At 40.4% G+C, this 27,184-nt stretch overlaps 1 protein-coding gene across 2 annotated transcripts; it reads right to left on the bottom strand.

The window, feature by feature from the left end:
* Positions 1-145: 145 nt before the first annotated feature.
* LOC109983583 (voltage-gated potassium channel subunit beta-2) lies at positions 146-26,656 on the bottom strand. 2 transcript variants are annotated; one of them, XM_065962791.1, is made up of 14 exons: positions 25,999-26,656; positions 7,555-7,598; positions 7,430-7,467; positions 7,039-7,118; positions 6,767-6,811; positions 6,244-6,288; positions 6,115-6,158; positions 3,978-4,064; positions 3,729-3,814; positions 3,489-3,609; positions 3,294-3,388; positions 3,031-3,151; positions 2,312-2,400; positions 146-2,160 (listed from the first exon to the last, which is right to left on the bottom strand). In XM_065962791.1, the coding sequence occupies exons 1-14, from the start codon at positions 26,295-26,297 to the stop codon at positions 2,071-2,073; spliced, it is 1,284 nt and encodes a 427-aa protein (XP_065818863.1). In that variant the 5' UTR covers positions 26,298-26,656; the 3' UTR covers positions 146-2,070. The 2 variants fall into 2 exon arrangements, with proteins under 2 accessions (XP_065818863.1, XP_020489019.1); XM_020633363.3 differs by lacking the exon at positions 25,999-26,656 and adding an exon at positions 20,731-22,248.
* Between the last annotated feature and the right edge of the window lie 528 nt (positions 26,657-27,184).

Below are 27,184 nucleotides of genomic sequence, written 5' to 3'. Positions count from 1 at the left end.
ATATGGACTCTTATCTGACTCTGACTGGTATCTGTGAATGTAAATGTTTGCACAGCAGCATTTGTGTACACAAAACGAAACTTCCTTTAAACACGTTATGTGCTTTGTCCCTTTAGGTGAGATACCACAGACATGATGCATTCAGTGTGAGGAGTCTTCTCTCTTATGGTTTCTCTTTGTTGCAAGACAGTAAAATATAAGTTATGCAGGAAAAGTTACATTTTCATGGTTCGATTGAAGTTTTCTTTTGTACACTAGAAGCTACACTCAGTTGAACTGTACATAATCACAGAGTCACAAAGGGGAGCAACATCTCAGCTGCTCCTTCAGGAGTTCTTCCATAGTTCATATATTCAACCTTCAAACAGATAGAAGCGTGTATATACAGTACCACGTAACCTTGCATCCCCTTTAAACGACGTCATGTATCAAAATACACCCTCTCTGTAGATTAGTGCTATTTTCATGGGAAATCACAAAAGGACCAAATCCCACCTTTGACTATTGAAATCGATACAAAACTAAAGGGAGAAAACATGAAATGCACAGAATAGAAGTAGTTGTGCATGTGTGCAAGAATCACAGGAACAAATGATAGAGAGAGAAATTCCCAGAGAAATGAGCAGAGAAGCTATATTTTTAGGCTTCCACAAAAAAAACAAAAAAACGTACATTTGCTAAATCTTACCCCCAAGTGACCTGTGGCAAGAGTAATATCACATTAGATAAACTCAGACAAAATCATTTATGTCCTATCATTTGAAAACTACTAGTTCACCACAGTGTCCAAATCTTTGTGTCAGATGCTCAGTGACTTTTCAACGGAGTCCAACAGCCTCAAGCCTTTGATTTAGGAACAACGATGCTCTTCACGAGAACGAAATCTTAGAAGATCATTCTACGAACATCTTTTGATACAGTTTAGCAAGGACAATACAAAGATTATAGTAAGTCAGACGGACACACAGCCGTGTCTTCAGACTGCAGAGAGTCTTTTAAAGCAAGAGTGCCCACCAGCACGCGGTTCCTGGATCAAACTGCCAGAGTAAAAAAAATGGCTTACAAGGGCACTGCAAATCTACATAAGCCATAAAAGCCATGCCACATTTACACCCTGTTAGGGCTTTTCTCTCTTAAAGGGACATGCGCACAGTTTACAAACAGAGGAGGCGAAGAGACTGCTGAGAAAGCAGCAGGGTTGGGAAAGATACTCTCAAAATCTAACGAATGACTCCTGATTGCCAATTTTGCATAATGCACTTTAATTTAAAAGGCCAAATTTATGCAACATGATTCATTCTTTTTAATGAAGATCAAGTTTCCATGGGCAGAAATCTATCTTTATTTCAGTACTTGTAAAATATGTGTGCAAGTTTTTTTTTTGTTTTTTTTTAAAGCATGTGATCTGTTCTTTTCTTCTTTTTTTTTTTTTAAATTTTACCAGACCGGATTAAGTCAGGTCACTTTACCAACTTCACAAGTAATCCATTGTTCCCAACCCTGTAAAGCAGTGAGCATGGCAGATCAGTCACATGCACACTATGGGAAACGTTAGGCTAGACACATGAGTGCTAACCTTTGGCTCCTTGGCTGCTGGGTACTAAACATCATACAGAATAACAGGCAGCTGCGAGGGGAGGAGACTCACATATCCTATGAAAGCACCATTCACACAGTAAAGGTGGATTTTATGGTGGGTTATCTTTTTTTCAGTCAGTAATATTGGAGTAATTAAGAGTTAAATCTGCTTTGAGACAGCTGCTTTGAATAGATTTCCCTCTTGGTCAGGGATAAGTCGCTCTGACCACCGCTGCAGAAAATAATTAGTCTGTGAACAATCGGCAGTGAGCAATATATGACCTATTTTTTCACACAATTGAGAGATTTTCTTATTTTTTTCAAACATGACAAAATGTACTGCGCAAAATGGATCTGCGCACATACTGGAAGCATAATGTTGCTGTGGACATGCAAATTGTTGAGTATACAGCAGAGCAAAAAGCGATGTTTCCCAATGTCATTGTCTTCCTCAGATTCTTGAAACATCATCTGTCACTCAGATTTGCATCTTCATGCGCGCAACTCTTTCTTGGAGTGTGGTTTATTTCCCAGCAGGGCGTCAATCTCTGTAACGGTTTGAGGGGTCATTTGAGTTAAAATCTGCAAAGATGGAAGAAAAGATGGCATCAGTTTGTTTTGTTAACTGTTATATTTGATGAGTTTTAACGCTTTATGTTTAGGCACAATGTAGCACATCTGTTGCTTCCAACTATGTTGGCCAATATTTCTGAGAAAAGACAAAACATTGTACCCGGAGTGCACCGAGGTTCTCGAGGAGCTGGTCTGTATTTGAAACACCCAGAAGTACTGAGCTGACTCCCTCACTGCGCAGGCACCATGCTGCAACGAAAGGGATGAAAAAAAAAAGTTAAAGTCAGTCTCAGTTTATACTGAAAATCAAATAAAACCAAAGAAAACTAATCCAAAAAGTGAATTCATGTCTTGTTGCATGAATCAGATAACATGCCATTGTTTTACATCAAAGTCCAAATAAAAACATTTATCGTCAAGAAATTCTTGATGCATAATTTTAGACCAAAGATCAGTTTACTAAATTAAGTTGAAAAGCAAAATTATGACAGTATTCCAAAATCAGTATATTTCAAATAAGGTGGGACCGAATACAAAGTGAATTATCACACAAGATGCATGAGAAGCATTTGATTAAGGCTTTAATTAATGCTTAATTTCTCAATCAAAGCACTTCTTACAAGTGTAAATAAGTTAACCTCCCAGCACTGGATCAAACTACCTGAGTAAAAAAGAAAGATTTCTTCATGTACTTTCACAATTTTTTACAGATGAGGGCCTTGGCTTTCCCCCGTTTCTATAATTTTGGGAATTTGAGAATAAAACAAAAACATCATCGGATAATGGAAAAAATCTTCAACCATGAGCTCCAGTCATGAAACAATAAAATAAATAAAGAACAAGTATGTTTAAGGAGACTGTTATTCGCCTGAGTCATACCTATGGCCAACTGTGCAGCAGTGCAGCCCAGTCTGTCCGCCAGTAGATGGAGCTCCTTGATTTTAGCGAGCTGCCTGCGGCCCTCCTCGCTGTTCACCCTCTCCTTCAGCCACTGGTATCCCTTCATCAGGAAGGAAATGAAGAAAGCATTGATATACAACTGATTTCACAGTGCAATACCCTGCTGATCAGAGAGAGAATTAGACTGAGGCAGATTTTCAGGAAGAGGAATCCCAGAGGAGGGCCGGTTGAACCAAACTGACCTTCATTGCTGCTCTGGAGCACTCTGGTACACCATCGCTGTACTTGCCTGTGATTAATCCACAGGCAAGAGGAGACCAGGTCATAGCTCCGACACCTAGAAGAGTGCAGCAAAAGCAGACATTTGAACTAAACTTAATGAAGGTTTAATGAAAAACATAGCACTAATTATAGCTGTGAGAGGGAGGATCTCTGACCGATCTTGTGGTAGAGCTCAGGAAGCTGCACCTCCACTTTATCCCTCTGGAAGTAGTGATACTCAGCTTGCTCACACACAGGTGGGATCAGGTTGAACTGGCGAGCCACTGAGTATGCCTCCTGGTGCCGAATAGAAAGAAACAGAGTGTCATGGTTACGGAGCAGCATTTATGGCCAGATGCTGACGCAGCATTGGGTTGATAAATGTGAGATTTTATGAATGTGGGATCAGCGTTCACCATGATTTCCATCGCACTCCAGCGTGAGGTTCCCCAGTACATGGCCATTCCCTGGTTTATTACAAACGTCATAGCCCGCACAATCTCTGCAAATCACATCACATTAAAACATTGTTATCAGCACCTGGTGCAGCCTATGAGCACATGTTAAGAGCTTTAAAATGTACTCCTATAACACTATACTACCACACGATATTTGGAAGGATTTTAGAAAATGAGACAAAAATAATTTCAAACTTCATGACTGACCTTCCATGGGGCTGTTGACGTCATTTCTGTTGGCGAAGACGATGTCCACATATTCTAGCTGCAGTCTTGATAAAGATCCTCTTAATCCTGTCACAAACAAGGTTAAAGGATTAATCACTCGTTATTTAATCGTTGGTTTGTGGGTTTTCTGTCATTAAAACAAGTCAAACAGCTATTCTCAGTAAGACTTTCCTTGGGCGTGGATGTGCTTTGAGCTAAATGCTAACATTAGCATTATCACAAAGATTGAAATTGGTGAAAAATGTTTTGCATTGTTCTCAATTACACTTTGTTTTAAGATGCCTACACATACTAAGTTGCACTACTAAACACAAAATACACTATCAGAATACAGCTGAGGTATTCAAACATATCCTTTAGTTTTCTGATAAATAAAAATGTGTCCTGCTGATGGCCCTAAACTGAAATTCATTACATCTACAGTCACAAGCCAAACGCTCCATGGGTGGAGATGCCAGGGGAGGGGAGGGTATTTTCTATACCAGAATTGTGACATACATCAAAAGGAGAGCAAATTTGAAACGGAGCACTTTTCTCGGTGTTGTAAGACTTATGCAGACCACAAACAAAGGACTGGATGGGTTTATTTCACATTTTGTGGGTCGGTAGACACTCAGGTTACCCAAATATATGCTCGAAAACACTGAAAAGGTGGATTGGCTTAGTGGATATTTCTCATTTCTCAAATTGCAATTGAAACAGTAATTACTTTCATTCTTTTGTTTTAAACTGAAAAATAGACTCTACCAATCTCTTACAATGTTAGTGGTCATGGGGAAATAGTGATGACCTGCTCAAAACAATTCAGTGCAGAAGGAATACATGGAGCATAAGAGCATCTTAGCAACACTGTGTTGACTAAGACTCACAAGAAATAGTCGATTATTCTTAAAACAGCAGGATAAAAATATTACTTCACAGATGGATACTGCTTATGAACAGTTCTTGGTTATTTTTAGTTTGGGGTCAATGGCTCCTGCTCACAATTTTCTAACCCTGTGTATGTTATTAATGTAGATGTTCAAGTCATGACATTTAAAGTCTAAATAGTAATGCTGTCCCTTCATCAAGTTCACTCATTATTCAATGTTGTGCTCCAAAATAAAAGGCCCATGACGTTCAAACAGCCATTTAGGCTTCTTGGTAAATGGCCATCCCAAGGTCAAACTTCTTCAGAAACAAACACAGCTGGTTTTTCCGATGATAACAGGATTTTCTGTTGATCTAGAAAACAGATCAAGGGGCTGCTCACTGTGATAGGCCAGACCTTGACATGCCATGCTGCCATTGCCTTCATGTACGAGTTAAGTTAAAGTTAAGCCTATTGATGATGTTGTATGAAGCTTATTACAGTCAGCATTTGAAAACAAACAAACAAAAAACAACTACAGAAAACCAAGCAAGAACACATAATCATATGATCATTTCCATGTAATTATGAAATTTACAAATAAATAAATGAAGGGATTGAATTTACTGAAAAGGTGTGGGCCTTCACTACGAAACCAAACACTGTATGACATGAGGAATGACAAACAAAAAACTTAAGTTCCACCATTTCATATTGTGAAATTTCATAAGAATCAGAACAACGCACAATCCATGTGTCGCAATCTTTTCAAAATACTCATCCTCATATATTATCTTTATATTTGTTATTTCTATGTTTGTTGTGTGCTTCTGTATCTCTGACGATAAGAGATGAATTAGTGGAGATATTGAGAAAATAACTTGAAATTACTGATCACAAGAAAACTGAGTAAATTGAATGTATAGATGCATGTGTGTGCTTTTGGTTTCTGTAGAAACGTAACTGGACTTTATGTAACTGTTTTGTCTACTTGACTGCAGAGCCGTGCATGTGTCAAACTGACGCTAATTAGTACCTCTTAATCTAAAGTGTAATATTCTCACCTCATACTCTGCAGCGTACAGGGCCAAGGACAGAGCGGTCTTACATGAGGAATTTGTAATAAGAACATGTTTTCTTATTTCCTGATATTTCACTCTTGTGATTATTTGAGCTGTAGGATTAAATGTACAAATGATAAACTCCAGTTTCATGGTCTGGACCTAAATAAATAATCATAGTGATAAGGCAAATAGAAGAGTCTACCTTCAATGATGTGCTTCCTGGAGAGTCCTCTCTCTGTCTCTGCTCTGAGGAGAGATAAAAAAAATACACATTATTGATGCCCCGTTAAAATGATGTGTGTAAAAGATCATCTTTGAGAGTGATACTCACTGGCCTCCCCAATAGATCTTTGTTGTGATGACAAAACTTGAACGCCTGGTAAGGACACAGGATGTTTAGACGCATTGTAAATGATGGAGAAATGTCCTAATTTGACTCCTTATGCTAACAGATAAAGATTACATCAGCCTGCAGAGTGTGGTACATTTAAATAGACTTTGGACTACTGATTTATTTATTTCTACTATCATTTCTTGCTTTATTTTTTCTCAAGATGAAAACTATCTCAAGGATTTCCCACATGTTTTATTATCTGGGACTTTATTTGCACTTGGTATCATTTTTATCCTTTTATAGTCTTTCTGAGGCGAAAGCTCCTCATTTATCTCAAAAATATGGATTTCCCTTGAGATGTCTGAATGTTGCGTCTGTTCCAACAGTAACAAAAACATGTGGAAACACAGCGCATTTCATAAACCAAGGAATTATTCAGATATCAAGAGAACATTTGATAATCTAATAGTAAAAAATATCTTTTCACATGCATGTGCATCGTCGAGAAGAGTCACATTACCTCCATCCTTTCTTCTTGATAATGTTCCCTAGAGTGATTTCAGCTCTGTGGAGAGACACACATCAGGTATTGTTATTGATTGTTACGGGTGGATCGTCACTTCTGCTCAGTAATGGGAAATCATACACAACATATACACACATGTTGGATGTTAAAGAAACCTGCACACTCTCCCTGAGATGTCCTACATCATAGAAAATGAAACGGCTAAAAGTACAAATAACAAAAAGCTTCAAGAAGAAAAACAAACAGAAGTGAAAGTTTGATCTGACCTTCCAGAGGCGTACACCTCTGCTGTGTCAAACAGGTTCACTCCGTTCTCATACGCTATGGCCATCAGGTTCTCTGCCATCTGTGGGAAGACAAAAATGAAGACTGAGAGAGGCAGGCGATGGATAAATTCCAATTACCCAGAGGTCGACCGTGAAGGGCTCTATGCAGGGAGGACAATATAGGAGATATTATATGTATATCATATCTCACCGAGCTACTACAGTTTCTTTGTGTGAGCTCTGTGGGATTTTGAAACATGTAATTGGAAAGCAGGGAGATTGGCGCTCACAGAGCAGCGTGTTTTTAACAAAAGGAATATGAGTGAAACATGCTCAGGAATCGACTGATACAAAGAGAGAGAGAGAGAGAGAGAGAAAACAGAATCCTCACCTCGTCAGAGATTTGTGATCCAAATGTCACCCAGGTGCCTGAACGAGAGCAGAGACACAGAGGGTTGTTTTATTTTGAAGGGTTCAAACAGAGATGAATATATTCCTGCCTTCAAACAAACTCACCTAACCCGAGGCAGGAAACACGGAGGCCTGACTTCCCCAGGTTCCTGTGAAGAATGAAAGAGAAGCTCAGAATAAACGATAGGAATAGACAGTATGGGTGGGCCGATTTTTGTAAACCAAAAATCTGCGCCAATCCAGTACATCCATGTGTGAGTTAAGTACAAAATAATCCTGCATAATCAGAAGACTTAGTTCTCAGGTGCTGCATTCAAATCTAGTTCTGAGATACTTTTCTTTTTCCCTCTCATGCTTTTTATGTGCAATTATATATATTTACTCCTCTACAGTAAAAGGTGCAAATACTGCTTTTTCACTGAAGATTGATACTTATGAGGCACATTATTACAGTTTAAACCATCCAGGGTTGTCACAGTTTGCTAAATCTTGACCGCTTACAAGATTCACAATTTTATGCCAATGTGAAAAATCTCAAACTATAATAAAATTTATTGTAAAAAAAAGCACTTTTTTGGGATTCAGGAACATTTTGTTGGAAATGCTTTGATACAGTTGTAAAATAAAGTATTTAGACGTTGTCGTTGTAGTTGTAGTGCTTCTTTGACCCATGTAGTGGGAATATTTGTATGGCTATATTAGTGTTGCAGAACTCTTTGTTAATACATAAACAGATCTACAAATGCATTCACACACCCACGAATGTGTGAATACATCAACAAATGCATACATAGATCAGCAAATGTGTGAACAGACATTTAAATGCATATGTAGATCTGCCAACATGCTGAGAAATGTGTAAATAAAAAAATGTTTTTTATGGCTGAAAAGTGTTTTGCTTCCAAGGAGAAATGTTACAAAAGTCATCAGTTGGAAATCTTAATCTTTTGTTTAAAGTTGACTTTTGCCTCATTTTTGCTCTGCAAGTTCCACAAATCATCACATTTCCCCTGAGCTCAGGCTCCCAGGCCTTTGGGTTACTTTTGTTGGCCCATCATGTCTGGTCAAATGTTGTATGCGTCTTTAATTCAAACCAGCAAAACACTTATCAGACATGAATAAATATTTACATAAAAACCGATTGGTCTACGTTTTTTGCAGCTCTGTGTCAGCATTTGCAAGTCTTTTGAGGCATTTGAGGATCTGTGTGCTTATCTGTGGATCTAATAACACGTTTATTTATTTATGCAATTAAAATCAGTTTTGCATCAATCGATAATGTCTCCATTTGTGGATTTATTTCTGCATAACATCCAATAAAAACTAAACTGAAAACCAAAACACACATGTGGATTCTAAAATGCTCCATGAAAATGCAAAGATGAGAATATATAAAACTAAATATGATGAATTAATTATGTATCATGAATCAGGCTTTGCGCATTTTATAGAATTGTGACAAAAGATAAAAACTTTAAATGTAACTTGTTCCCATAGTGTCCCTGACTGTAAATACTTTAACAACTGCTGCTGCTGCTGCTGCATCAAAGTCTTCCCTCGCCTCCCGTTTAATACCTGCCTGTGCCAATTATTTCTGAACAATCAACCTTTTCTCCTTCCTATGGTAACAGTTCAGTGCGTTACAGTAGGTCAGTGAAACAGCTGGAGGGAACAAGGCTCAGCTCAGTTGGAGTCCAGGCTAAAGCCTCTTTAAGGTCCGTGTGGTAAACGGTCCAAAAATGTTCCATAAGCTGAAGAGGAGTCCATTACCCAACATGCCACATCTGATTATCCACACAGCTGAATGTTGATGGGCGAGCAGGGAAAGACAGAGAGCTGCATTTCTGACCACGAGAGCATCTATTGCTGAAAATGACGTGGGCTTCATGCTCTCATCCTCCTCCTCCTCCCTGTGTGCCCCCCCCACCCCCCCACCCCCACACCCCCCCATTCTAATTAGCCAGGGAGCCAGCTGGAGAGGAGCAGAGGAGCTGCAATGCAACTCGCTGCTCGCCGTCTTTTCATCTCCTCGCCTCTCCCTTCTCTGCCTGCATGCCTGCCTGCCTGCCTGCCTGCCTGCCTGTCTGCCTGCGTCTGCCACAAATAGCCAAATGCAGAAAGACAGACTGTCAGAGCATTTCGACTCAGTCCAACGAGTCCTGCTTTTATTTTCCCTGGTCTATTTTTAATGCTTGACCTGAGCTATTTTTAGATTCCTGCATATGCAAGCGTTTGTGTCCCGCTGTGTGTGTGTGTGTGTGTGTGTGTGTGTGTGTGTGTGTGTGTGTGTGTGTGTGTGTGTGTGTGTGTGTGTGTGTGTGTGTGTGGGTGGGGGGCAGTATTTATATGTGCGCCGTGTGTGGGTGTGAAAAACATATTGTTTGTGTCATTTCTTTTAACTCTGTCAAAATAGCACACAGGTGGAGGGTCAGGAATGCTACACACAGAGTGGGGGGTTTGAGGTTGCTTATTCCTTGTATGGTTATCTGGCTCTCTCCCCTTCACCATTTGTCGACCAATCACAGCTCTGCCTGCGCTCACAATCGCTTTGAACACTCGGAATTAAAAATAAATTAGACACATGGGAGAAAAAACACTTCAGAGACTTTTTTAAAACCTTTTTTGCCATTTGGTTTTTTTTTCTGCTTTTGGCATTTAATCATGTTTTTTTTTGCCTCAATTTCAGTCGGATGCAAGTCAACTAAAAATGTTCCCTAGCAACAATTGACTAAGTTGGACCAATAGCAGCCTTCCTGCTATTCAAGGAAGATGCTCATTTGAAGAATTCAAAGAAAGGCTGTATCCACAAAAAGCAGCACCTGCAAGAAACCTGCGTGCTGAGGGGAGAGATGACGAACATAGTGTACAGTTTGCAGTCTGAAAATTACAGTTCCTTATCATAATATGCCACCATATTGTATAAGTTGCAGTATTGATATTAGCAGTCGGTCAGGGAGGCTTTTTGAATTAACTTTTAGTAGTCCATTTTACCTCTTTATTATTCTGTACCTATAACCTTTTATTTAGCCTTAGGATATCATGCACTGGTATATATTTAATGTGAATTAATGACATTAATTAAACCAGCTGCGTTTTCCACCTTAGTCACACATGAGGACACCTCCTTACCACGCTTTCCTTTGACATCGCACCATGAAGAAAAACAGAGAGGTAATGCGTGACAACTAAACATGAGTCAGCACTAGCAGAATGTCAAGCATCCGGCAGCATCCACAAATTCACACTCTTTCTGTTTCAAAATGTTTAAATTAAACATGTTTTTTTTTTTAAGAACTTAAAAGCAGAAGGCTGATGGGCCGACATGTTTCGTTTACATGTGTATCAGCAGGTCATTACAGGAGCTCAGGAGTGCTCAGCGTGCTTCAGTTGCTGAATTATTGATTGATGTGCAACATAAAATACAATTTTCATGTTTGTGTGTGTGTGTGTGTGTGTGTGTGTGTGTGTGTGTGTGTGTGTGTGTGTGTGTGTGTGTGTGTGTATCAAGGCGAAGGAGGATTGTATTGTTTGTGTGCGTGTGTGTGACAACTGGCCGCCCCCTCCCTGCTCTCAACTCCAGCGCTCTCTGCAGTGCTGCAGTCTGCTAATTTACTATCAGTGAGTCTGGAGAGACACATGCTCGCTCTTTTCCTCTCACTACGCCTTTCACGACAGCATCTCGCACACACACACACACACACACACACACACACACACACACACATGCATGTACACAGACACTGTGTGTGTGGCCTGTTTTGGTTTTTTTTATTACATGGATTTGTGCAGATGATATAACGAAACCTAATATCTATTCTGTGCAAGCGTCCGCGAGGCAGCTCAATGCTATCTCGTGAATATTCACGCTTGATGTGAATTTCACTCCAGCACAGGCACAGATCTGCATACGCGCATGCATGAATGCACTCATGAGCCGGGGCACACAGGAACACACAGAAACACAGATGCTTCTCTCTCTGAAGCTCTTTCATAAGTAGGCCTCCCTGAGTTTTCTTCTCTGTTTCCTCTCTTGAAATAAATCATAAACACCAAACAAGGTGATTACAGCAACCCGGCTGCTCCTTGTGTTATTAATGTAGGAGAGATAGAGAGAGAGAGAGAGAGAGAGAGAGAGAGAGAGAGAGAGAGAGCGCAGGGCAACACAGGTGCTCCGTCATGGTGTAGTCAGCATTTTAACCTGTGCTGACATTAACTGTTAGTTTTCACCTGAGACAGGAGGAAGTGACTCTGTACAGATGGTTAGGTGCAAATGACGGAGGTTTTTTTTTTCTTTCCTTCTTCCTGCAGTTGTCATAAAATGCCACACACATGCTGAGCAGGCTGTTCTCCAGAGGGAAGCACTCCTAGATAATAATAACACACTCGTCACTTCATATGTGTGTATGTGTGTGTGTGTGTGCTTGTACTCGCACCAACTGTGGGAAGATGGTCGACTGTCTGTTTGTTAATAATGCTGTATACACAGTTTCAGAGTAGTAAAGGGACACTTCACTCAAATTACAATTTATTATCCAATGTGGAAGTTGCTGCCGTTACTTCAGTTCAGTGGTTTATTGTATTACTGGGGCTTTCACCTGTAATGAATGCCAATTTTAAGCATCCACATGAACGTCTCTTTTCGATAATAACTTTCACTGTGAAAAATGGAACACTTCCTTTGGTAGAAAAGTAGTTCCACTGAAGATTATCCAGAGTATAGACATTGTTTAGATGAAAAAGCCTATTTTTTTCTTGATATTGTAACGGCACTTCTTGGGTGATGTTGATTATTAGTTTAATCCTTGGTTGTCTTGCCGTTAACTATAACACTACTCATACTGAATTAACACACACACACACACACACACACACACACACACACACACACACACACACACACACACACACACACACACACATCAAAAGCACAGGGACAACTTCTGTTGTGCATCTCGCACACTTTAATGTCTGTCAGGAGCAAAGCATGACATACACAGACCGAACCACAACAGCAGTGATACCTCACTTGTCTTAAAGCAATATCAATCAACCGTAACCATGAGCAACCTTAAAGGCAAAGTGCATCATATCAAACAGTTACTCTTGCAATTGTATGCAAAGTACAAAATGTAAATATAAATGAAGTTAGCATTAAATCAAATAGTGTATGTCCTCTCAACCTGATAAAAATACAGATTTATAAGAGAAAACCTCACAGAAATAAATCTCATCTCCATCTTACAATATTCTGACCACAGCAAAGAAAATCCCTTTATTTCAGTTGCCTTAGAAGCAAGTCTTTGAGTTATTAAACAAAGAAAACGAAGCACTGCTGTGATAAAATAAACAATTCAACTATCAACCCAGCTTAATCCTGACAACACTCTAATTATTTCTTCAACAATTATTAATGAATGAGGCTAAACAACAGACATTTTTCCTGAAATGTGATGTTTTTTTTTTTTTAAATGGTTAGGAAAGCCCCACAAAGATTGGACTTTTTCTCTCTCGCTCTCGCAGACACACAAACTCCGCTGCGCTGATCTAATGTTGCGAATCAACTGCTAACACTTCATTAGTGGTCGTGACTCTCTCATTAACTGAAAGTGCACATGAGGAGTGGCACAGCTGAGAGATTACAACAGTATATATTAAAACTGTGAACCTTTTCTTATTCGTGTGTGTGTGTGTGTGTGTGTGTTTTTTATTTAGTGCTTGAGGCCAAAGCGGGACAATGTAAGTAATTATGTTTTGAAGGGGAACTGGCTGTGAAATGTAAATTGAGGTTGAAAAAATAGCAAAATGTCTCTTCTCAACATGTTCAAAAGGAGTTTTTAATGAAATTCAATGTTTGAAAAGGTCACTGCACAGTGCTTCTGTCTGCAGACGTGTTGTTGTAGCTGTTAGGACAGGGATGAATATGAATACTCAAAAAAAAAAAAAAATGTCAGTGTCCTGTTCTGCTGCTTTTAAAATAAAGACTTTAAAAGCTCAGTTGATTTTGAAATGTTTCAATGTAGTTGCCAGTTTATCTCGAGCCTAAACCGTTTCAAGTACTCTCCTACTTCATGTTAAAATATCTTTATGTAAATACTTAAATTACTTTGACAGAGGATTCAGGGTCCGTTATTTTGAATATGATTGAATTGTTGCAATGTGCTTCCAACGACCATAATTCTCACTGCCTAAATAAAAGAACAAGTTAAGACACTAAGTAAAGATCAAATATTTAAAGTTCTTGAGTCTGTCTCCAGGACCACATGGTGACTCTCTCTCTCTCTCTCTCCCTCTCTCTCTCTCTCTCATTAGTCTGTCTCTGCTCTTACATAAGGCCATGCAGTGATGACTTTGTGTCTGCCTGAAGAGAATATCAGACTTTGACTTTGACTCTGATTAGGCGGTCCGCACAGAGGACGTGATGTGGATCGTCTGGCCATGATTAAACCTGCTGACTGCTGCGGCCACTGATTCCATCCACAGACTAATATTGACAAATGTAAGCCTGATTAAACAACACTGACCCAGCAGTGACTCCAAATTTCGGAATAGATGAAGTTGTCTGTCTTATAAACAAGTTTGGAGAACACTTAAAGATCTCTGACAGGCAGGTGCATAGATGACGTCTCAAACATCGTGCTACTCCTGCTTAACTTAAGAAGAACAATTAGTTTATATATGAGAAGGAGCAAAAGTAATAAGACATTTTTAGAGTTTACAAAAACAGAACATAGTTTGGCTGTATTGCTGCTGCCAGACAGACTGAAATGTGTAGTGTATCTGAAAAAACTGTGAGCTAGCTCGTAGTCCTGACATACACATGTCCCCCTGAGGTATGTGACGCAATCATCCACTCCAAGGCCACTGTACGGTTTAAAAACACAAACAGCTATTACTCCAAAAGGGTCACAAGGAAACGTGATGATGCTGTAAACGAAACATTGCAAAGTTCAAGACGCAGACACGGCGAGAAAACCGTGCGACTCCGCGCTGATCTCAGCTCACTGCCTCACTGAAGGAAATGCGCAAAGGTGTGCTGCAACAGTAACTCAAAGCAACACCTTAATCAAAAATGAATGAAATGGCCAAGAAAAGATGTTTGACACTAATCAAAACAAATGTTTTATTTATTAAGATTAGCATTTTTCTTTTTTAAATGAACACACCATACCTCTGAATGTGTGTTTACCATTAATATTACAAATAATCTGTAGAGGAACCATTAAGTGAAGGAACAAGCCAGTCCTTTCCCTCACACATCAATCAAGCTAAAACACAGAGCGACTCTTCTTTAAACGTGCTGCAGGACTTCAAAGTGACGCCACTGATTTGTTCAGTCGACTGGAAACTCAAAAACCCACTGAGAGAAGAGCTGAAAGTCAAGGTTGATTTCCTCCTCCCTGCTTCACAAACCATTTGTTTACTATTATAAGTCTTGATAACAACGAGTCCAAATGACCTAATTATCACTAAACTATCATTCATAATGAGTCCACTCTGTGAAGTCCATATCTTATCACTGGCTGAGGTTCATTACAAATTAAATACACATGGTGTCCATAGGGTTTTATGAACGTGGGAATAGTCTGATTGCTAATTCTTCCACAGCTTTCTGGAGTTTTATGTATGAGGCAACTCTAAAACATCATTACCTCAGCTAAATGGGATAAAATTAACTAACGGAGGCTGTGAAGTCGTTTTATAGAAGCATAACTGTAACAGCATACCGTGAGAGTAATAAGATAGGTCCCTCACTGTCTCACAGCAATAAATGACCCCTATATATCTGTTCAACTTGACAGGGAACAAGCGACTCGATTACTCATTACTTCATCAGCCGCTGAAAGTTGAGCTTTCCCAAGTCCCAGTGGTAGAGTGTGCTCTGCTAGAGAACAGCAGCTCTCTGCACGGCTGAATGTCAGGACACTTCATACCACCATACAAATGCAAATACATGTAAGCCTAATGCTCCGGCTAAACATGACCCTTAATATTAGCTGTTATTTTCAGTACAGCACTTAGTTTTCTGTTATATCAACTTATTTAACACTTCCTTTTCCTCGTTGTTATTTTCGCTTCTTGTATTTGTGTCGTAGCCTGAGAACCAGATGAATCAGCAACTCAGGTTTGATTTGATTTGGCAGATGCCTCTGGTCCCCCTCCAGTTCATACAGATTTTTATACAGACTGATGCTGGTCCGGACAACAACAACAACAACAAACAGTCATAGGGGGTGAATTTATGTGTTTTTGTGCACGTTCAGTAACAACCAAGATGGCTGCCGCTAACAGGAAACACTGTGAATTTGTCATGATTCAAAGAACACTAGTTTATAATGTATAAAAAAATGACATTTTGGCTACCAAATCATTTTATTTAGGATTAACTGGAAGCCTTATGAATAGCAACAACTAGCTAAGTAGCCTAGCTGACTAGCAATGCAGCTTCTTTACACATTTTGTTGCTCTAAATGTTTGTAGCGTTCAGAGGTTGTCCCTCGGAAATTCACAATTGACTTAAAAGTTTATAACTGAACTGATCTTTTGGAATTTGGAACAGGGCAATGGCAGGCTAGCCTTGTCAATTTCAAAAATGTTGTCAATTATGTTAGCTTGAGAGACCCATGAGTTCAGGAAGTTAGGTGATAGAAATTATATATTGCCATGGGGATGTTAGTTTGACACATCTTAACTCAGGGCCTGACAAACAAACTTTTCCAGATACTTCTACAATATCGCATAATTTGATGAAGCTCCATGTTTTTATAAAGGACTTAACATGTGGCATAAAGTAGAGGCTTAGTTAGTACACTTTTATTGAAGAGCATTCAAACCCTAAAAAAGCTGGAAGAGTCCACAATAACAGGATCTTTTTTTTTAACTTGTGTTTGTTAGCTTAACTCAGTGACAGCAATTTTGAATTTGCCTCCATGTTCTCTGAAGGGACCTCTGGATAAAAGAGACCTATGTACCTGAGGCCATAGAACTGTAAAAGTATGTTCAACATCAGTTAGCTCCAAAGATCAATACCTCTCCCATGTCTGCTCATTAAATATGAAGGAACCAAGAGCAGCCAGTTAGCTTAGGGGGAAGACAGGGAGACACAGCTAGCCTGGCTCTGCCCAGCTGTAATAAAACTTGTCTTTGTACCTTGTTTGTTTTGTCTTAGCAGAAACTCAAGTGTAAAAATACACATTTTTGTTTTAGGTGGTTACGTGCTGGAAAGTTTAGAAAGAGTCTTGAGGCAAAAAAAGTGACGCTAAAGTTTCTTTCTCGAGTGACTTATAATGCAGTTACTCCGTTAGTTACTTTTTGATTGTAGTAACTGTAACTAGTTACTCATTTTCAGTAATGTGCCCAAAAGTGGAGAAGACTGACTCTACCCCTGAGCCAAAGACAATACATTTGTGTTTTGGTTAGCTGAAGGGGCCAGTAGCAGATTCTACTGCACAGCTCTGGCTCTAAATAATGTCACCAACGGGGGTTCTTTGGCTTCACTTTTGTACAACAGGAGGAGGTGGAGACACTTAGTCCATATTTATATATGGTCAATGGTCCTCTAGTGTTTAATGCTTTATTGCTCTGTCTCTCTTTCACTAATTATTTGCATCCTGCTGCCAATAACCTAAAAATGGAAAAAAGGGAACAATCCTTGTGAAATGTCAAACAGCAGAAGATAAATCTGCACTTGAGATACACCTGACCTGCTTACCAGGTAACTGTTGGTGAAAAAAGAGAGCCTGGTTACCATAGAAACGGACAATTTGCTGAGTTACAGACTTTGCCTGAGTGACTTCCAGCCTTACCTCTCCAGGTGTACTAAAAAAGGCTTTTTCACACTCACTGTTTTCTTTTTTAAATACCCGACATGGTTATGTGAACATAAATTGTAAATTTGGATTCAGTTATTTGCTTATTGTTCCTTGCCTTCAGGAATGTAATATAGAAAGAAGAGTTTGAAGTGAGCTGAATGAACCAACACTCGTTTTTAATACTGAAATGAGCTTCTCTGGACGTCTTTGAAAGTTGGTTCAACTGTACTACATCAATTCAAATCTTTAAAGCTTGAATTAAATACACTATCTCTTGAGACACAAGTTGTAAATACAGTCCCTAATAAAAAGCCATTTCTACGCTGTTTACAAAGGTAACACACACACAAACCCACGCACACACAGGTTTAAAGGTCATAAACAGTTTCAAAGAAATTTAGGTAAAACTGAACAACTAAAGGAGATAGAGTGAAGAACGCTAAGAGTTTGGGAGGGGGTGTCAGCAGGGGGCTCATGGGAGTGATAATTGCAGAAGGTGTATTCATCTGTGACCTGCTGGTACGTGACGAATCCTAAGGTTAATTAGACAGCAGGATGAAAGGAGAAAACATTCAGTCAGACAGGAAAAAGCAGTTATGATTGGTGCCATCCGGATAATTGGATTGAAATTAGATACCATTTTTTGACGTCTTTCTCGACTATGGTTTTCATTCAGCTTCAATCAAAGTCGTGTGAAGAAATGACCAGCAATTACTCCCTGCAGGAATACAGACTCATTCAGCATGCAGACATGTTTTATGCCCTGTTTCTGTTTCCTCACAGGCTCATTGTGACATCAGTGTAAAATGGAGAATGTGCGTCCACAGTGCAGCCACCAGCAGGCTCTGTGGCCGGGTGCTGGTGGTGATAGTGGTGGTGATAGTGGTGGTGATAGTGATGGTGATGTGGTGATGGTGGCGATGTTGATAGTGGTGGACTCAGTTGCAGAGGGGACTGATAAGCGACAGCAGTGTTTGCTGATTAGGAAATAAGACTGAAAAAAACTAAAAGCAATGCCTGGGGTGTTGCCCCTGGCAACTGGAGCTGGCCATATGCTGTATAGACTCATTGTGCTGCTGCACTCCCTAATAGCGACACTGTCCATAGACAGCAGAGCAACCCGAATAATTTGAACCAATCATAAGTAAGTGTGTGATTCTCCAGGAAGAAACATACAGTAAGTAGTGGGGGGATCCAGGTTGCATCTTGTGCCCTGTTCCCTTTTTAAACATCCTATTAAATGAAAACTAAATTGTCTGAGGAGAATTGCTGCAATTCAATCAACCTGATTACCAGGAAAACAGGTCATTAAAACTGTCCTCTTAGTTATAGAATTGTAGCATCCTAATGAAGGAAAAAGGTTGTATGTTATGGTCCTATAGATTCTGGATGGTTGCAAGTGCTTTTGCATGCACATTTATATAACTGCATTATTTTCCACTGCTGCCAGGTACCCTGTGTAAGTGGAGGCTGCATAAACAACAGTCCTCATCAGGCTGAAGCTCCAATCCATCAAGGGGAACTGAAATGTTCACAGTCAAGCACAAATTACATTCTTCTCATGCTCTTTATCCCCTCTGTGTTTTTATTCCATACATTATGACTCAGACTTGGTGTGCTTGAACAGCTTTCTGTGTATGCGATACTCTGCTGCAGCACTTTATTATGAACATTAAATGCTTTTAAATCCTCGACAAAAAGCCTGGTGTCCTTGGGTGATTTTAGGTAAGCTGCTATTGGAGGCAGGCTTTTTATTAATCTGTGGTGAAGAGCAAAAGGCCAGGGTGGAATCTGCATAAAACACATAAGCCAAAGGCAGTGCTCCTATATGCATATAGTCTGCTATGCTGTGATAACATTAAGGCTGTTTGGTATGTATTATGTAAGTGTTTTTACATCAGCCAGTGTAAGCGTTTTTTAAGAGAAAATGTCATGATTTTTATAATGTCAGAAAAATCACTGCTGTGTGCGCACTCTCTGAGCTGCTTTACATCCATGCTAATAGATATGAAGGCAGTCTGCACAGCAGGGGCGTGTCCAGACTCTTTTGATTTGGGGGATCCTACCTGTTCTCTGACTTATGCAAAGGCAGCCTGAAGTATGTGTGCACACACAAGTATTTCATTTATAATATTTATCTACCTTTTCTTTTTTCGCAAATCACAACCTCTTTGACTTAACCTTAATGTAAGGTATACAGTGTTACAATGTTTTGTGTAAGTTCTCAGCATTTAAAAATAATAATATTACAGAGTGGACTCATTAATCGCCCATGTTTGTTTCTTCAAAATAATACAGAAGATGTATCTCATACAGCAAAGTCACAGTTTGAAGTGTCAAAAGAAAAAAAGGCTGCATGGAAATGCCACAAAATTAACCGGCAGCCTGTCGCAACCACTGACTGTAAAAAAAACATGGACGTACTCTCAGTGATTACACTTGATGGTCTCTGAAGAAGCATTGTGAAGCCCAAAGATGGTGGTTTGTGATATCGAAACGACTAACTAATCGAGAAGCTGGCAAAGAGGTGGAGTTGAGGCGAGCCAAATGAATATGTTGGTTGCTGATACACGCCATCTAGCTTGTCATTCAACTGACAAATTCTAAAGACTAAAAACATGGAAAACAGGTACGACTGCCTTTCAGTCAAATCAGCCACGCACCTTATTATGCCTAACTTTTCATAACTCTTAGGGCTGTAAACACGTTATTTACTGCTGTAAAAGTGTGCATTATACTTTTGGACCGAACAGGGATTCCTTGGTTTTTTGAGCCAGCCTCAAGTGGACACTCTAGAAAATGCAGGGGTGGGGGAGTTCCACTCCCACTATGGCTTCATTTTTCAACACTGGAGGACGCTGCTTGTTTGCAACACAGCCCAAGAAGTTGGTTTGAACATAAGTCCTGGCTCTGAATGGACAGATAGCCAATCACTTATGATGTTCAAATACAGCTACCATCTAGATTGAGGTTTTTTATCTGTTACCCAAGGATATAAATAACATTGTTGTACAAACTGTGATTGCTGATGCACCTAAAATCAGTCGATTCTGGGAGCTTATTGGTTTGGGTTTTGGATTGGTGCATTGGCTGGTGTACTTGCCCAGCCTGTTAGTACAATTAGTTGGAATCTGAGAAAAATCTACATTCAGATTCACATTTAAGATGGCTAATAAGATTTCAAAGGGACCCAGGCCACTTTAGGCTGCATGCTGTACATGTCCCTTATTCCTGATATGATGTAGAATGCAGACAATTTGGGCTGAATTCCCCTAAGAGAGAAACAGGTTGAGTTTCATGCTGCTTGATCTCATTATGTGCAGCCTCTGCAGGAGAGGGTTAGCCCTGCTGCTCGTTATGATAATCTAGAACCTGTGAGATAACCCGGAGGTCAGGAGGGCGTAGTGATTAATGTTAAATAAAATCAATCCCACCAACCCTTGAACTTCCAACTCCTGCTCCCCACCCTCACCTGTACTTCATGCTGGTGTGCCTCCCGATGGCCTCCTTCATGTGGGCATGACCCTGTGGGGCCTGTCGAGACCCGGACCCCTCCCTCGTTTTGACAGATCCTTGGGACGTGTAGTTGCCATTACTCCCTTGTCCACTTCCTCCTCCACCTCCTCCTCCACCACCTCCTCCTCCACTTCCGCCGCCACCTCCTCCTCCGCCGCCTCCCCCACCTCCACCACTGCTCCCCCCGGGAGGTGGAGCGGTGCGAAGGCCACAAAGTCTGTCCTCACTGCGACTCTTGAGGTTGTGCTCGGTGCAGGCGAAAGACACCTGCATCCTGACCCTGGTTTCCGGTGTCTCTTTTATTTTGTGGGGTGGGGGCTGTTTTTATAGGGAGTCACAGAAGCAGTAATAATGTCTGTGAAGTGTTGGTGCTGCTGTGACAAACGGAGTGCTGCTCACACACAGGATTCAAACAGGGCAGGTCAAAGATTTTGGCTGATGGTTGGAGGAAACAAGCAGGAGTCCAGCCTCTAACATGACACACACAGAGCTACCGTCTGCTCCGGCTCCTGTCTGGTGATGCAAACCTGGCAAAAGGCTCGTAGAGTTTTCACACTCACAAGATGCATCAGGGCTGCTCTCCAAAAACCATCAGGAAGCTTGTAATGCTCACAGCAGTCCTCAGACGGGGATTTGGGGATGTGGCAGAGCTAGGGAAGCCCCAAACACTTCAATAGTGCACTGACAGATGATGGTTCCTCACTGGAGACTGCTGGCCTTCTCCCTCATACATGCACGGGCTCGTATGGCTTCTGTTGGCTGGTAATGCACTTGATAACTCGCTGTCTTCTCTTCAGCTGAGGAGGTTGGTGGTGTCTGCCTGGAGCCGAGGAGCTCCGGAGTGTGCCGCAGCAATGACACAATCACAGCTACAGGCATCTTCGCACCCAGTGTCGAAATAAGAAGGCATTTTTTTTTTTTTTTCCTTTTGAATCTCTCTCTCAAAAAAAAAAAAAAAACGAGCTAAATTAATCGATTATTCATTGCCTAGGCGTGGAGTAAACACACTTGAGATGATGCAAATTCACATAGTCAAGCCCCGCCGATGCATCGTCGCCCAGCAGCCTCACGCAGCATCAATTGGATGCAAGAGAAGAAGAAGAAGAAGAAGAAGAAGAGAGAAAGCAACACATCTAAGAGCAAAAACAGCGAGAATTCAGCGCTTGAAGTGTTTCACACATACCGGCAGCAGCTGTGCAGCTCTCCCGTTATTCGACTAAATCTCACGGTGAACCGATTTGAAATGAATACCGGCATCCTGGCCCCGAAATCAGCTGTGGGGAGCGGACGTTTCAAATGCTCAATGCCGCCACTCCTCTCTCCCTCAGCAGCATTTTTTTTTTTTTATCTTCTTTTTTTTTTCTCCTTCTTCGTCTTTTTTTTTTCTCCACTGGATCCAAAAAAATGTTCACGACACACAAGCAATGTGGGGGTTTCAAGATGCTCTCTCTCTCTCTCTCTCTCTCTCTCTCTCTCTCTCTCTGTCTCTCTCTCTCTCTCTCTCTCGCGCGCGCTCTCCAGTGTGATCCTACATTTTTCATCACATGGTTGCACACACATCTCATCACATCGTCATATTATGTTATGGAGTTTACACACACACACACACACACACACACACACACACACACACACTGCTTGATTTTGAAATTTAAAGAACAATGTATGTACCAGATTTCTTTGCACATTAAAAGGTAGCATATTCAGTTTCCTTTGACTTCACTTGTCTCCTCTTCTTCTTCCAATTGCAGGGATTTCTCATCTACCACACCCATGAAGCTACACATCAAAAACAGTCACTTCAGACTACATTTTCAGTGTTCCCCTAAATGGCCCATCACCAAATTTCTACTGTAACACTAGCTCCAAACAAAGAGCAGATATACTCCACTTGTAAGTCATATCACATCACATCCTGACATGGCAGCGTAGTAGCGTGGCATATCATATCACAATGCATCACATCACATCCTGTTCGGAGAGAACTGATGTGTCATTTTAGTGGCCAATGATAATGGTTCCTGCAAGGCTGTGTTTATGGTCTAAACTCTGCTGCCGCATACTTACAGGAGACTGTCAATCGTCAAAGTTTCATTCCACAACACAGAGGGATGAGGTTCTAAATCACCTCACCTGTGATAAAAAAAAAGGCACACACACACACACACACACACACACATTCAACACCTCTGCTAGTTTGTTTTCAGCAGATGTGTCCAATGAAACTTTGCTTGAAAGCAATCTGCAGGTCCATGGTGACTCCAGGGCTGATTACACTGCCAGAACTTTGATTTAGCAACTACCTTTTTTTATTTTATTTATTTATTTATTTTTAAGTTTTCAGGGAAAGCTTTGACAGGGACGTTTCCAAATGTAAAGGAAGGAAGTCAGAAAATGTGAAAGCCACCCACTGTGACATTTGAAAAGAGAAGAAGGTTTAATGATCTCCTGTCCCGTTAAAGCACAGTCAGCACCCACACAGCCACAAGACTTCCAATAACCACTTTAATCTGTTTTCCACACTTTTAATTCCCAACTTGAGGGAACGCAGACAAATCAACATAATGACTAAATCTTCATCCACACACACACACACACACACACACACACACACACACACACACAGGCTTAACCTTCACCTTCACTCCAAACAATCATTACTGCGAACAGCTTTAAACATGCAGTTCGTGATGCACTAAATTTGATGACTTTTGGAGCTTCACTTCTCGCAGAGCCCCGTCTGCTACATCAAGAGGTGATCGTATCGACAGGCAACAAAAATTAATCGTAACATCTACTCACTCCTTCTGTGAAATGAGAAGGATGAAGTTGTAGTGTCACGGTAAAAGAAGACACATTATAGGCTGTTCTTCTTCTGGAGATGTGTTACACAACAGGTTGTATAATGGGAGTTTCCTTGAAATAATGAATAAACTCTACCTTTAGACTCAAAAACACAGCTGGGTTTAAAGCCTGTCTTTAAATAGTGATTATCTACAGAAGAAGATCCTCTGGTAAATATTTTAATGATGTTTTACCTAAAGTCATCTTGCTTGGTCGAAATCTACAAAGTGAGATCTTTGTTGATGTATTATTGGAGTGAGATTTTCTTCCACTATAAAGGTCATCAAACTGGTTCTAGTTGAGGCTGCCTTCTGTGATAAAATATCAAGATATCATGATGTAGAAAAAAATCTGTTTTAGGTGACTGATGGAGTGTTTTAGCTATCAGAAAAGTGTGATTTGTAGGGTTTGTCACTTTGGACCAATCTTACTCTGCTATTTTTTCATTTAAAAACTAAAACAGTTGCACTAACAACAGTACAACACAGTCTCAAGTGTCAAATACAGTAAGTGATGGAATTCATTAATGTCCTACAGTAAAGGAGAATAAAACATCTTTAACAGAAACACCTTGCTGAGATGCTAGCTGCTGGTTTTGATACATAAATATGGTTTGTGGTGTTCCTAATGTAAAGCAAATCTGGAGGAATTTACCTTCACTGAAACTGCATCAATTCATTTAGGCACGTTGTTTTTCTTTTGGTTTGCTTCATCTTTAAATGATTCAGTTTAGCATTAAGTAAACCACAAAAAGGACGCTCAGAGGACAGGCAGTTGTTAAATGCTTTTAGTGGAATTACTGAAACTCTAATCCAGCCGAGAGAAAAAAAGTCCATCCAAAAAATGGCTTCAACAACCGTTTGTTTTTTAACCTTTGAGCTTTAGTTCAGTCAACAACAAAACAACGTGTCAGTCCTCTTAAGCTGTTTGACAAAATGTAAGTATCTGTCTCTCTTCGCTCTGCATGAAAGGAGTTCAGCAGATGAGGCCAACGTGGATTGTAAGCTGTTGATCACAAGTTGCAGCTCTGAAGGAGTTCAAATCTGATGCATCTTTACTGTATTAAAGCTTAATGACATGCACTGAGGCTGTGAGGAGAGTACTGCCACCTTGGACATTCATTCTAAGAAGAAATGTTGCTTTGTGTCATTTGGGTAAATCATTCTTTTACTTCAGTTATCAAAGGTTTTCTACAGATTTCAGAGTAAATCTCTAGAAGCCGTCATCTCTGAAGTTTCTCAAGGAGTGATCATCATCAAACTGTATATGTTCTGGTTTGATAACTGACTTCCTTTCAGGTTGACACTGCCACCTAGAGGTGGCAGAAATGGGCTCTTAATGGCTGTGTAAGTCTGTTTGGGATGAGCTGGATTAAAGAAAGAAAACACCATATAATGCTATGACATGCCATTCCTAAGAAATAAGGTTAAGATAAGTCATTAAATCATTGCGTGACATTTACAAACCAGCCATTGGTGTTCATAAATGCACATAAATTTACAGCTGTGAAATATGCAACATTATGCTGAATATCTCCAGTGTTAATGCTGTACCTTTTGTCGTCTTTGTAGTCCCAGTCTGACGTTTTCAAGTGAAAATAGATTCTTGGCAGCCTTTCATCCCAAAATAGCCAAAGTTAGCCCTTTAAAGTGAGAGATACAACAACCAGCTTCCTGTCCCCTGCTGTCAATTCACACATCATTAACCCTAAACTGATGCTGACCCTTGTCCGACACAATGTTTGATGTACGGGTACCGTGTGTCTGACATCAACATAAGTCATAGTGAAAAAGCAGATGTTTCTGCAGTCCATGCATTTTTATTTCAAGCTGCTTCTGTGCTTTGAAATCTCATCAAACAGCTGATAATTCTTTATAAGTCACAGATTGAAAATAAATCTGCAAATATAGATAATTAGTCTAACAGCCATGAATAATATCTGTACTCAAAACACACTGCAACTATATATATTTTTACCCGTCCATGAATTGTGTCATTACTCCGAACACTTCAATTACGCTTCTCCTCAAACACTCAACTACATTTATACATTAGGGAATATAACATATTGAATACGTTATTTAAGTTAATCATAGGCTGACTGAAGAAGTGACATTCTTTCTATCGAGATCTGAATATCAATTATTTTAAAATCAGTTATTACATAGTTAAGGTATTTAATCTGCTTCCCCGTGATGTATTCATTTTGATCTGTTGATGTGAAGACTTGAAAATTAAAAATTAATAAACAAAGTATGCATCACTTACTTACTTTGAAGCTGTTTTACATGCATCCATTCTGTTTATTGCCAAACATCAAAATGCACCTTGTTTCCATTTAATCATTTTGTTGTCATTTTCTGTTCCCTTTTCCTCTTACTTGTATGTCATCGCGGAGCGCTCAGCCTCACACTCGGCCAGCGAGAGGCCACACTCTCTTAGGTAGAGCTCCAGCCGGCGCCGCTCCACCAGCCTGTGTGCCGCCTCCAGGATCTGAGAAGCCAGGGCCTCGGACTCGCTCCTCTGGTCCGGGCTCTTGCTGCTCCGAGGGGCCCCAGCTTTGGCCACAATGCTCCCTGAAGAGGATGACGCCTTTGGCTTCTTACTGATGCCATAAAGGTCTTCCACTGAATATTTCCCCCCTTTGCCTCCTCCGGTACCACCTCGGCTGGCAAACATTGTTGTCTGGAATCAGGTGCTGGAATCAGGTGCTGCAGACTGATGAAACGTGAAATCGTCCTCCTTGTTTTTGCTCAGTTTTGCCTGCTGGATCTACTTTGGGCAGAAAGCTGCTTCTGAGTTAGAGACAACAAGGCTGAGCTATTTTGATAGAGATTTACAAAGATTTGAAACATCCGGCCCTGGAGGATGTCAGACTTCAAACTGCTGGAAACAAGAACTTTACGCTGCTGTAAAATATCAAAAAGTCTTGATTGCTCCTTTGTGGAGCCGAAATCCAAAATAAAACAAAGGCAGTCCCAACATGTCAGAAGCAGCACCCAGTCACAAACAATGACTCCTGCTGATGTGAGGTGCTTCTTTGAGTAAAAATGGATGGGAAAAGCAATCAGCATCTTTCTGTCTTTATCTCTCAAAGGAGGGATTTGTGTTGAAGCCCCACCAGCTGACATTTGTTCAGATTAAGAGAGCGCCCGGATGAAGAATCTGCACTTCTGTGGACGCTGTATAATCTCAACCAGTGAGAGTTCAGCTCTCTGACCTTTACTTTAGATACTGCGTTGCAATACTTTTGTTTTACTTACATGGATCATTATAAGTTGATCTGCGCTGGAAAATACTTTTTCCCAACAGTCTTGCCGCCTTTCAGCTCCTGTTGGCTCAAAATAAGAGAGCATGGCATCAGACCAAAGTCTGGCACCGGCTTCAGGCCAGTGCTTTAGTTATTGTCGAGGTCTGGGTTAATGTGCAAAGCCAAACCCCCTGTGCCTTATTATGACACAAACAATAAAGGATAACAAAATGTGTGAACTGTTTCCCACTGGAGGGGAAAGTCAAATCTTTTGGCGCTGATATCCAGTTCATCAAAAAAGAATATAGCATCATCT

Source organism: Labrus bergylta, chromosome 14 (genome assembly GCF_963930695.1).
Source record: "Labrus bergylta chromosome 14, fLabBer1.1, whole genome shotgun sequence".
Classification (NCBI taxonomy): domain Eukaryota; kingdom Metazoa; phylum Chordata; class Actinopteri; order Labriformes; family Labridae; genus Labrus; species Labrus bergylta.
Note: the sequence above shows the minus strand (reverse complement) of the source record. Positions and strands in the feature narration are given on the sequence as shown.

Excerpts from the sequence above, each read along its gene's own strand:
- LOC109983583 (XM_020633363.3), bottom strand. The coding sequence starts at position 21,047 with ATGCAGGTGTCTTTCGCCTGCACCGAGCACAACCTCAAGAGTCGCAGT. Across the intron at positions 7,119-7,429 it reads GATCACAAATCTCTGACGAG|ATGGCAGAGAACCTGATGGC; the intron begins GTGAGGATTCTG and ends GTCTTCCCACAG. Across the intron at positions 6,159-6,243 it reads AAGATCTATTGGGGAGGCCA|AGCAGAGACAGAGAGAGGAC; the intron begins GTGAGTATCACT and ends ATCTCTCCTCAG.